General features: G+C 35.1%; 3 protein-coding genes across 4 annotated transcripts in view; 1 reads left to right on the top strand and 2 right to left on the bottom strand.

The window, feature by feature from the left end:
- LOC145996067 (facilitated trehalose transporter Tret1-like) overlaps positions 1 to 12,733 on the top strand; it is a 234,622-nt gene that overhangs the window by 60,902 nt on the left and 160,987 nt on the right. The gene's annotated exons all lie outside the window — the stretch shown is intronic.
- The window catches only part of LOC145996066 (cytochrome P450 6j1-like), a 260,095-nt gene that overhangs the window by 202,150 nt on the left and 45,212 nt on the right, over positions 1 to 12,733 (bottom strand). The window lies entirely within an intron of this gene.
- Positions 1 to 12,733, bottom strand: part of LOC145996065 (cytochrome P450 6j1-like) — a 50,970-nt gene that overhangs the window by 33,786 nt on the left and 4,451 nt on the right. The window contains exon 3 of one of the 2 annotated variants that reach the window (XM_083132290.1): positions 6,841 to 7,092. The exons of the other annotated variant lie outside the window; for it this stretch is intronic. Coding sequence (XP_082988416.1) covers positions 6,841 to 7,092 — 252 coding nt within the window. The remainder of the gene's footprint in view (positions 1 to 6,840; positions 7,093 to 12,733) is intronic. 2 annotated transcript variants of the gene reach the window in all.

Here is a 12,733-nt window from a genome sequence, read left to right as displayed (position 1 = left end):
TTGAGCCGATAGAGTGAATGCAATGCACCGAGAGCTCTTCTAGATACAGAGTTAACTTGCTCTGCCCAGGTGAGATGGTGGTTGTGTATCACACCCAGATTCTTAACAGTAGTGGAGAATGGCAGATGAATATCGTTTACGTTGAGTCTAGGGAGGCTAGATTTATCTATTTTGCTCAGAATTCTAGGGGAACCTACAAGAATACACTGGGTTTTAGTCGGGTTTAGACAGGGGCGGCGCCAGAAATTTTCGACCGGGTGGGCAGAAGCTCCATATTGATAGATTAGGGTGGGCAGTATAAATGTAAGACCATATATAGTATATATATGTATGTAAGACGTATGTATCCCATCTCTCTTACACTCCCGATTCTCCTCTTACTTCTTTTCCCTTTCCTTTTCTCCTCTTTATTCTTCTTTTGTAATCTATTCTCGCATCTTGTTCCATTTCCTTCCGCTTTGTCTCTGATGGACACAATTATTTCAAGGAAGTGTTTACCCATCGCAGCCAAACATTCTAGTCACATTCATTCATGCATGTTAATACAGTAAAATAAATGTGAATTAGGTTTATTTAAGCTTGTGTTGCAAATACAAGACACATACTTGATTTTATGTATTCGGCGACAGTGATAGAAAGTGCGATGGTAGACAATCGTGAAATTTCTCGCAATTTAAATGCATGTTCCTGAGCATAGTATTTTCATGGTATGAGTTTTTGACTGAAAGAGTTTTCTTACTCTTTGGGGGTCACATTTTTTAGCTTATAAGGTTTTTACAACTGAGAAATATATATGAATGTTTGTAGTAGCGGCGATTGGGTGCCAACATTTGAAGGGCAGGGACAATATACTTTTTCTTGGTAGAAAAGGCTTAGCATAATGAGGTCATAGTGCGGGGGCAAAATGTGGCAGGGGAACTGCATCCCCCACTTCCCGCTCCTCCTAATCGCCGACACTGAATGTTTGGATTAAAATGAACGTCTTATTATTAATGATTTAACACACACACGGATAACCAATTGTTCGTTCATTGTCCATGAAGTATTCCTAGGCTAATGAAAGGCTATTTTGACAAAATATCACTCAGAGTAATAAACAAGTAAGATTGAAAAATCTGTTCAGAATTGAAGAGATTATTAGCTAAGTTGCTATTAGTTTTTTGAACTTTCATGTTACTAATGCGGGAGAAGCAATACACGTATGGTTACATGAACATATTTTATGAGGTAATAAAATTGATTTAGGACACAAGGAATTCATCAAAGTTGATTACCGTACCAGTAATAATTCATCTATTTTCATAGATGACTTGGGTTGTATGGTGTGACCATTTCGAACACATTAGAATGTCAACCTCTACCCTGTGCAGCATACCCTGGAAACTTTGTTCTTTCAGGGCAACGAGTCCCTAGCACTTGGAACCACTGTCAAAGTAATAATTTATGGGGGTTTGTATTTTTAGTGTCAGCATGTGTTTGTTTTCGCCCCTTCGTTACTTTCATCTAATCACCATTGAACCTTATAACGTCGTCATTATCAAAATTAGCAGAAAAATGACTTAAAATAAAACAAATCATCTACAACTTACTCTTCCAAAAATGGAGTTGCATTAGTTCATACCTCTTAGAAAGTTGAGGTGGTAGTTTCAATTGCACAGCGTTTCATTAGTGGATCAAGTCAAGGCAGCTAATTCCGTGAACAATGACGTTGTTTTCCGAAAGTCTCAAATATTTGTCTCAGTCAATCACCCTCTAAAAGTAGACGCATCTTCTGTGGTGATAAAATGATACGTTTGGTGCGAGATCTTTCTGTATATTTTTCCCCAACGGCACAACGCTGTCGCATTATAATGAAGAGGTAATGTGTTCGACTTCCCCCTCTTCTGGTGGAAGCACAATGCACACTGGTTCGGACTACACGTTAAACTGTAGGTTTAGTCCCGATTAGCCTATATGAGCTTAAGAGTGGGCTTAAAATCAAACTCACAAAATCGTCTTCTGGATACTTCGTGACATAACGTTTCCTTCTTTACTTCAGCTGCATCTACAGATTCTGTTGACATCTTCGGCTGATTCATGTGGCAAAATTTATGTGTGGAACGAGAATTTCTAAATAGGATAAGCCACTCATTAGCAAATGAATAATTCTGTAGCTTTTTCCATACTTAAAATTTATTCAGTTCGGTATTGTAGTGATTATTGTGATTCGTTCTTATTAGTAGAACGAATATAAAGTTGATATTCCACGTACCATATTGATATTTGAAGATGGCAGGTAGCTATATAAAAATTGTAATGAAATAAAAAAGGGACACCTCTGGAATTTCAATGCAGAGTTAATTAAAATTATACTATACTATCTAGCATACTTAAACCCGAAGGTTTACGCCTGCATCAACACAAGCTTTCCATTGTCCCTATCCTGGGCAAGATCAATCCAATCTCTTCCATCCTTACCGATTTTCTTTAGGTCCATCTCAACGTTATCCCTCCATCTTTGTCTTGGCCTTCCTACAGGTCTCTCACCATCAGGTTTCCCAACGAGAATCCTCTAAACTATTCTTTCCCCTGCCATTCGTGTCGCATGGTCTTCCCATCTAAGTCTTCTTGATTAAATTATTCTAAGAAGAATTAAAAAGTCTAAATAATGTTTTGTTTTGCCGGAGGAAGTAACGCAAAGATGATGTTTTTATTTGTTTATTTGGAGATTATTTTAACCATACTCAGGCCGCGATTTATATACGTATGTGGAGGTCCAGAACAGCACCAAAACCTCACTCCAATCCAGAGGCATAATCACGAATTTTTGTCTGGGGGGGGGGGGGAGTACCAGGATAAACGTACCACTAATAATAATAATAGTAGTAGTAGTAGTAGTAATAAAACTGCAAAAGAATTCAATGAAAATAAAGCGTTGTTATCATTATTTAACCTATATGTTAGGCCCAAATTAGAATACGCATCTATAGTGTGGAGTCCACAAACCAGTAAACAAATAGATCTTATTGAAAAAGTTCAAAATAAGTTCACTCGCTATATAGTTTTTAGGATAGATGGTGCATATCCAAAGATGACACCTTATAACGAATTACTAATTAAATTACACATTACCTCCCTTGCAAACGGAAGAACCATACATCAGCTCCTTTTTCTTTTCAAACTTCTTAACGACAAATTGGATTCTTCCTCTCTGCTTTCAAAAATAGCTTTCTATGTCCCCCATCCAAAGTTGCGATCAAGAAAGCAACTCTTTGCAATTTCCCGCACCCGTACAAAATCCGCAGAAATGGCTCCCCTGCGAAGAATGTGTAGCTTGTATAATGAATGGTTAGAAAGGGGCATACACTTGGACATATATGCTAACTTTTCTGAGTATAAACGCTATTTAATGGACAACATTCTTGCTTAATTTTTTAATTTTTATTAATTTTTTTATTATTATTATTATTTTCTTAATGTGTATATATATACCCGTACATATATGAATGTAATTGTATAAGGTTTGATTCATTTTTTTTATCCACGGTAATGTTTAAGGACGATATATATAACCCCTATATGTATTTGTTTTTAATATCTGAAATGTGTATAAATATTATTTTGATGTGTATAAATCCTATGTAAGACATTTACTGTGCACTGTAAAAGGGCAGATGCCTGTTGTGCGGAGGATAATAAATAAATAAATAAGATAATAATTGATTTGCTTTATTTTACTTCGCTTCTTGTGCCACTTTTGGTTAAGTTGCGAAGATGGGGATGAGTGATGATATGATGAAATTGATGAATGGACACTCACAAACATCCATGCATAAGCCGGGATTCGCACCCGGGACCAACATTATTAGTATTAGTAGTACTAGTAGTAGTAGTAGCAGCGGTAGTATCAAAGACGTTATTACCCTCGTAAACTTTGCAAAAAGGGGGTAGAAGTTGGTGCTAAAGCATTTGTGTTCGAACAAACTATTTGAATTATTTTTCCAACAGGTTCAATTTCACATTAATAATGGAAAACAAGCACGCAAACTATTTTTGAAAGACAGAAAATGCTTGATAAATGAATTCCAAACATAATTGTTTTTTTACATTAACATGTACAACTTTCATGCACGATATATGTTTCACATATATGCAAGATGGAAATCTAGAATTCATTACAGAGAAGAACGACACACTGCGAGCGAAGCGAGCAAGAACAATTTTTGGATATAATTTTTTTGCAGGCTATAATGAATATTGATTTAATAGGGTCGAAATAATTTCACGAGGCGCCAATGGATTCATTCTTTTACAACTTTTGTGCCTCGCCGATGGTGTAGTAGTAAGATCGTCGTCTTGTAATGAAGGGGTCCCGGGTTCGATACCCGGTGAAGGCACATGATACAGTGGTTCGGATCCCATTTTAAACTGTACGTCCAGTCCCGATTAGCTTTTCAGTGCGTAAAGTGAACTTACAACTTATTTTTATTTAAATCGTTCGTCGCCCAGGACCGACTCCATCCACCCCCTAGCTACGGTTCTGAACTTGATAAGACTAAGAAAAGCAGGCATTGCGAGCAAAGTCCTCAAGTTCACCCTCAATTCTGATCTAATCTTGATCATACCCTGCATAATTTTGAGCCTCCTAAGCCTACTAGCTGCTTTTAACCATGGAAGTGTTCATTTGATCACAGTTTTTGTTTCAATAGCTCTAGTAATTACTTTCACTTTCTAATGACAAAATTGGCTTTTTATGGGTTGATAATATGTGAATATTTCTAGCATAGATATTATTCGAAGTTAAAAATACATGTTATGTACACCAGAATACACTTATTTATTGAATCATTCATATATCCCCAAGTATATGTACTTATTGCATTTGATTGTGTGGGCAATCGGGTGGGCACAGGAATTTTTGGGTGGGCGCTTGCCCACCCGTGCCCACCCCTGTCGCCGTCCCTGGGTTTAGATGTAAGCCATGGTGTGCAGACCAAGTACTTATTTGTTTAAGGTCATTGTTCACAATTTCTATTGCATGCAGTATTCCTTGTGGGGGGAAAGAGAAATATAACTGAAAATCGTCGCCATAGATATGGTATTTACAGCAGTTAAGCACCGTCGGGAGGTCGTTACTTCATGCATTTCTTTGAAATAAAAATCCAGAATTACTCATAGCATATTTCATACAAAGTACTATAAACAATAATGTCCAAGTATTTCAACCAAAAATAGTTCCTATACAATATTCGTTTAATTATAGAATGAATCCATGAAGTGAAAATAGTATTTTATGTGAACAAAGTAAATCTACCACTGTGTCAAAATTCAATGAAAAGTAAACAAAATAGAATTATAATAGAGATCGTTCAAAATTGCTACTTTGATAGATATTGAACACACCCTGTTTTGTAATTAATGAACGACGCACCAGTGGCACATCGGAAATTAAGAGAAACACTAATTTATAAACTTTTATCAGCCTCCCATAATTCTTGGTTTAAACCTTCAAAATGTTCTGCTTATTCTCTTAGGTAATAATACGAAATATATAAATTGTTTATTAAATGTAATAATGTTTAAATTGTGCTCGTTTAGAACATCTGTACTTCAGACTAAGAAACACAAATCTCTGATTTTTCATGCTTCTGAAATATTTTGGTTAGGAGGCCCCGTATGAACTGTATACCCATGCCCACCACCCATCTAGGGCCGGCCCTGCTCTCCTAAGAATCTCAGTTCCTGTCACTTTCCAATAAGCCCTGAAGAACCCCTTTTACGAACCGGGGGACCCATACGTTTTTAAAATTTAATCAATACACAACTTCCATTTCTCGTAAGACCAACATGGTTCTTTGATATGTTATTGGCTTATTCATCAGACTTTAAAGACGAGAAGCTACACAGAACTTTCTCTAAACTTACGTCATATCTTTTTGCGGAAGTCACAGATATCTAGTAAAACAGATAAACAATCTCATCAGACTTTAAAGACGAGAAGCTGTCACATAACTTTCTCTAAACTTACGTTTTATCTTTTTTGCGGAAGTCACAGATATCTAGTAAAACAGATAAACAATCTCATCAGACTTTAAAGACGAGAAGCTGTCACATAACTTTCTCTAAACTTACGTTTTATCTTTTTTGCGGAAGTCACAGATATCTAGTAAAACAGATAAACAATCTCATCAGACTTTAAAGACGAGAAGCTGTCACATAACTTTCTCTAAACTTACGTTTTATCTTTTTTGCGGAAGTCACAGATATCTAGTAAAACAGATAAACAATCTCATCAGACTTTAAAGACGAGAAGCTATCACATAACTTTCTCTAAACTTACGTTTTATCTTTTTTGCGGAAGTCACAGATATCTAGTAAAACAGATAAACAATGAGTGTGTGAGGAAAGGTAAAATGGCCACGCTAAGGATTTTTTTTCAGTACTAGTAATATTCTAGCAACAAGTTAACATTTAATATTTATAGTATCATTCATAGTTTATCAGAGATATTTTACCGAGCCAGTTTCGAAGAAAATCTCTGGAGTACGAACATTACATGTCCTGGTAAAATCCGAACACAGAAAACTCTATTGTAGCATCGTACAGTATCGATCAACTTCTTTCCGTAAGTGGTTCGACTATATCTGCATGCTTGTGTAACACTGTGACTATAAGCCTTAGCAGTTGACTGGGCTACTACAAAACTAAGCATGGTTATTAATATTTAATATATGTAATTTAGTTTAATATACATCTGAATTAATTATCGACTAAAATGTTTTGGAAAGTAAATATAGGAATATATTATACTTACGCCATCTATTGATGTAATGTTGAAGTAATAACGCTAACGTGACTCACCTACGCACATTCTTGGTCCAGCTCCAAATGGGATGTAGGTGAAATTTTGTCTGCTTTTCTTGTTTTCTTCGTTAAACCTTTCTGGGTCGAACTTATCCGGGTCTGGGTAGTAATCCGGGTCCCTGTGTACCCCGTGAACAGCCAAGTAGACTTGAGATCCCTTTTCAATCGTCACATCTTCACCGGGTATCGTGTACTCTTTGGTGCACTTTCTGCTTATGAAATTCACTGATGGGTACTTGCGGACAACCTCTGAAAGAATTGTTAGTTGTTATGTACAGTCACGGACACTTTTGAGTTGCGTTCATTCTATTGAAAGTCAGTAGGGTTGATACAACCCGGAAGTGTCCGTGACTGTACAGTGGGATGCACAAGTATTTATCGGCAAATTGTCCACGACTAGGTTGTCAGCAGCTTGGTGATGGACAGTTTGTTTCGCAATACTTATGCATCTCACTGTACAAGTACTAGAGAAACTGTTTTGATTGATAAGATTGGTTTTGTTATTTTACGTCGCTTTTCCGCCACTTTTGCCTTATCGCGAAGATGATGATGAATGGTGATAAGTTGAATTTCATGATAGGATAATCACGAACATGTGGACGGGACATAACACAAACCCCACAGAGGATTATAATGGTCGAGTTTAACGCCAGAGCCTCGTTAGTCTGCAACAATGCAATCCAAGGTGCACTATGTGGAAATAAGTTTAACATTTGAGTGTCTGCTTACACGCCAGCGGATGAAGACTCGAACCTATAACCTATCAACTCGAATAGAGCAAGGATGTTTATGATTTTATGATGCCGGTCTTCACGGTCGAATGGTTCCAAATCAGACCTTGTTCAGGCATGGATTGTCATTTCATTTTCATCGTTAACATTATCATGGATAATTCATTATTCATGGTTGACATCCAGTTAAGACTGAGTGCACTTAATGAACCATTGTTACTAACATACAGATGTAGCTATATCATCACTCATTCTCATCGCCGCGATTAACCAAAAGCTGCAAAAAGAGGGACGTAAAATGAAAAGAAATGTCTAGCGTTTATTCTTTAGAATGGTTTAGTCATGTTTGTGCTTGCAGTTTTGAGTCAGTGTTGCAAATTCCAATTTCTTGTTTTCGTCTAAAAGTTGTATCGGTGGAAATGTTAACTCTCAAAACAGAAATTTAAAACTTTCTGTTTTGTCATAAAGAATGCACCCTTTCACCACTTCTAAATATTATAGTCTTCTTGATTTCAATATTGTAATTTCTTTGCCTTCCAGGTAAACTTTTTTAGTCTGTCTTGAATGGAAAATTGGACCAAGATATATGATAGGACAGGACGCCTGAAACTTGACGGTAAGTCATGCTTGATATTTTTAGTGTGGATAACACCAGTAACCCTCAAAACGTTTTGTGCGCATGCGTATGCAGAGGTAAGCTATATTTCTTATCTGTGCTACCATTTCCTAGGCACGGAAAGAGGTTTTCTGTGTTTGTTGAAGTTGCCACACTTCTTCCCGTTAATGTGATGCATTGTTGATGGAACGTTTTCGATTTCGGATTTTAAATTCCAAGATACTATATTAATTATGTGTAAAATTTTCCATCTTTTTAATCCATTTATTAGGTCTGTATCACGAGTGAACCCAAGGATCATTAGAATGAGCCATCTGGAGTAATAGTTAGTAATAACATTTGAGTTTTGAATATTTCAACTTGCGTCATTATATATAAGATGCAATAGTGCAAATAGTTTGGACGTGAATAACGAGTGTTATACATATAATACCCTTATTTTGTTCACTGAGGCTACAGGAAGGGCATATTACTGTTAATAACAAAACTAGAATGATTTCGCAGTTAGGGGGGTATATTATTGAGAGAGCTGCTAACTGAAAGAATCATCTATGTATGTATTAGTGGTAATGTCGTCCTTCGACCTATAGTGTGGCAACGTCATTCCATTGTAATCAAAGAGTCCTGGTTTAATAACCGATGGAGGTACATACTGGTTCGGATCTCGCATTAAACTGTAGGTTCAGTCCCGATTAGCCTATTCGTACATTAAGTGGATTTAAACAAACTTATGTAAACACGAGCCATTTAAGAACAGGCCACAAATTTCTAAATTTTTAAAATAAAATTTGGGTAACCTTACTATGAATAACAAAGCACTAGCCACTCACAAAATGATTTTGAATTCATAAGGACATAATTTTAAAACTATTATTTCTCTTGTAGTCTAAGGCTATTACGAGTATAAAAACACAGTTTTTCGTTGTGACGTTTTTAGTTTGACTAAAGATACAGTTATAACAATGGTTAAGAATGTTTTAAATAAAAAGAGAATCCGTTATACAATGGATGTTGTCAATGTTACATTGTTGTAATATAGCAACATAACTGAAAAATCAAGCAGTCTGTTTTATTTTTATTTCAGATAAAAATTTTGATCATATTATTTTTATTAAAAAAAATTAATAAAGGTTTTAAAGGCATGTACAATTCCGAAACAGATAAAAATGTGGGCCTCATTCCATCGTTTTGTAGGCATTTCAAAGAGTTTTACTTGCTTCAATGTTGTCCGTGGCACTAGTAGTGTTGGGCGATCTAGACGATTCATCGCTACCATAGGCGTAGCTAGAATTTTATATTTGGGTGTGCACAGAGAAAAAAAATGAGGTCTTGTACCTTTTTAATAGCATATTTTGCAACACAATCACTTGCCTCTTTAACTGCACTGATGTTTGTAAAGGAATATAAATTCACTAAATGACAGTGTTGAAAATTTCTGAATATATGTAGTAGAAAAAAATCAAATTGCATGGAAATCACACACACACAAAATGTTCATACATCTTACAAACAAATACATCAAAATACACGTCATCTATAACAAGAGGCGTCTGTCAAAAGGTACAATGTTCTTAAACACATCATAACTTTATTTACATCAATAGACTAAACTTTTTCCTGTTCCACAAATAGCAAGAGCAGGGCTTCCATCTATCCTGCTTCTGAGTTGCTCTTAATTTAGTTTTAACTTGGGTAAGCTTGGAGAAAGCTCTCTCACGCGTGCAGCTTGTGACAGGTATAGAAGAAAAGCGCTGCAGTACAGAGTAGAATGCAGTAAATATCTTCTTTCTCCAATGACATCAAAAAATCGAAAAACTATAGACAGTCGTTTCATCAGCTATAATGCACACGTTTGTACCAAGTAATGACATTTTCAACTTTACAAACTGCCGCTTATTTTCTCTCTTATTGAAATATCCGTCTCTAATTCTCTTTGATAAAGCAGCCCATTAGGGTGTGCCTAGGCACACCCGGCACACCCCGTAGTTACGCCTATGATCGCTACCTATTGAAAAAGTGTCGTCAACGATATTTAATGAATTGAATGTTTGTTGTGATTTTACTTATAGCATGGTTCGATGGTAACGTATGAAGATGGTATTCCTATTTTTTTGTTGCCCCAAGCACTGTTTGACATAAATAAGAAGATTTAATCAATTCATAGTGAGTTGGGTAAAAATAAAAACAATGTAAGGCTCAATTAGGGACAATAAAACAACGCATTGTAATGAGGTGCGCATAAAATGAAAATTCTTCGTTCTCATTAACTATTAAATGTTCAGCATGCGTCGAAAAACAGTGTTACGCTTAAATAGAAGCACTAAAAATACTCAAATGAAAATTACTATTACTTTTAGACAAGCACTGTTAACAATCCGGGAATACTGAAGTACTTTTTAGAGATAAATTAGTCTGGCACGTATGGAAAACATTATAGTTTCCAAGAACAATGATTTGTGCAGCTCACTATATTGATATTCGAAAATGATCCTGATGCAACTTATGGTGCATATCTAGCATGACTGCAAATTTGAAGGGTGTGTCCAGCTCACTGCAATGTCACTTTTGATGACTCTATGCCTATTATTTAAAATATATTTCCAAAAGTAAACACAACTCATTAGTTTTAACCAGGGTGGTTAAAGATCATTTTTTATGATTTTGTTTTATTTAAATCGATTTTATAAATTTAAAAAAAAATGCTTAAAATTGCTGATATGGTTTTTGGCACCATACATATAGATATATGTTTTTTATAGATAGGCCATTTGTAGTAAACGGCCCTGTAAAATATTTTAAAATTTTGATTAAAAAAATAATAAATTATATGTAAATGTAGATTATTCGGTTTCTGATACTGTACAAATGAACCAACCTATTATGGAAATGTTTGTTGAGTGTGTTAATGAAACTATAATACATAATTTCAGTAATTTTTCTTCCAGTAAAATAAAACATTCTGGATGTACTCTACAATTGTAACTTAAAATATTTGTTATAGTCTTTGTAGCGGAATGATATTTTTTAAATAATAGTTTTCAAAATATCAGCTGTCATATTTATTTACAGTTTAATGATAATGACACTATTTACCATGAATAGTATTTTGTACATTTTTCTACAGTAAATGTTTGCTATTTTTGCCTATAAAAATTATTTATTTTAAATCAAGAGAAATTTAAGTGTGTTTACAGTAACATTACATTTCCTTTGGTATCAGCTTCACCTCATCAATATATATATTTTATTTATCTTTCTTATCCTTTCTTATAGCTTAATAAACACTATTAAATTGTTACGAGATTAATGTATTTTCACTAAAAGTGATTTTGATATCTATAAAATCCTTAGGTATTCTATAAACTATTTATTTAAAGTGATCTATTCCATGTATTCTATCTTACTTTAAATCAATCCAGCTTAGTTTTAATGAAGTTTCCAGATTTGTGTGCGAACTATATCTTAACTTTCACTTTAAGAAAAGCATAGTTATTACACTGAGATTTATTGAACCCCCTCTCAATTGATCTGGGGAAGTTGATTGTTTCGATTACACATTTTCTCTTTGCAGATTGGAAAGGTAATGAAAATGCAGAAACCTAAAGGTATATCTTTCACCCTTAAGTGGGCGCGTGGTGAACCTAGTTCACAACAGCTCATCTGCCTAAGCATAATGTCGCCAAAAATGTTTTTTTCAACAGTCTTAATTTTTCTAATCTTCAACAACATGTTTGCAATCAAATATAAATGATAAAATAGTTATTTAACATCTTGATATGAATACTGCATTTTCTTGAATGTGTATTGGTGAACACTTGCGTAACTTTATTTTGAACTACATTTTCTTTTATTTTCACGTGTTTGCTGGTGTTTTGTATGTGTCAGACATCTATTGGAGTTTTGCTGCATTGGAGTCATCTAGTGCTGCTTTGAGAAGACCAAAGACGTGTCTGTGGTACAAGCTGATTTGTAATTTAGACTTTGCAACTTCATTTGCTTCAATAATGGCTGCAAAGAATAAAGGTCTTTCCCATGCTGAAATTGGTGCTCTGTTAGATGGAAGTAATGAAAGTCATAGTAATGATATGACCATACAAAGTGATGACAATGTCAGCGATCACTTGTCTGTGAGTGAACATGACGCATCTAGTGAAATTGAAGGACATGATGACAGCGAAGATGACAGTGCCGATTCTGATACTCTCAATAAATCAGGTAGTGAGATATCTTGACTTTGGATCATCAGGTAACACTGGTCAATCAAATGAAGATGAAAAGGATCTGCCTTGTTACGTTGCAAAAGATGGAAAAACAAAGTTGCTGAAAGATCCTCCACCAAAAGCCAGAACCCCAAGACGTAACATTGTAATGAACCTTCCAGGATGAAAAGTTGGAAAATTTATTGCAAATGTAATAAACATGTTCTACGTGCATAAAAAAATAGTACACGACTTTATTCCTTCACCTATGTGCAGTAATAAATAAATATCCCACAGTAGTATAATAAAATATATAAATTCCATGAATTACAAGTAGGCGCAAT

Source organism: Lepisma saccharinum, chromosome 12 (genome assembly GCF_977018435.1).
Source record: "Lepisma saccharinum chromosome 12, izLepSacc3.1, whole genome shotgun sequence".
NCBI lineage: Eukaryota > Metazoa > Arthropoda > Insecta > Zygentoma > Lepismatidae > Lepisma > Lepisma saccharinum.
Note: the sequence above shows the minus strand (reverse complement) of the source record. Positions and strands in the feature narration are given on the sequence as shown.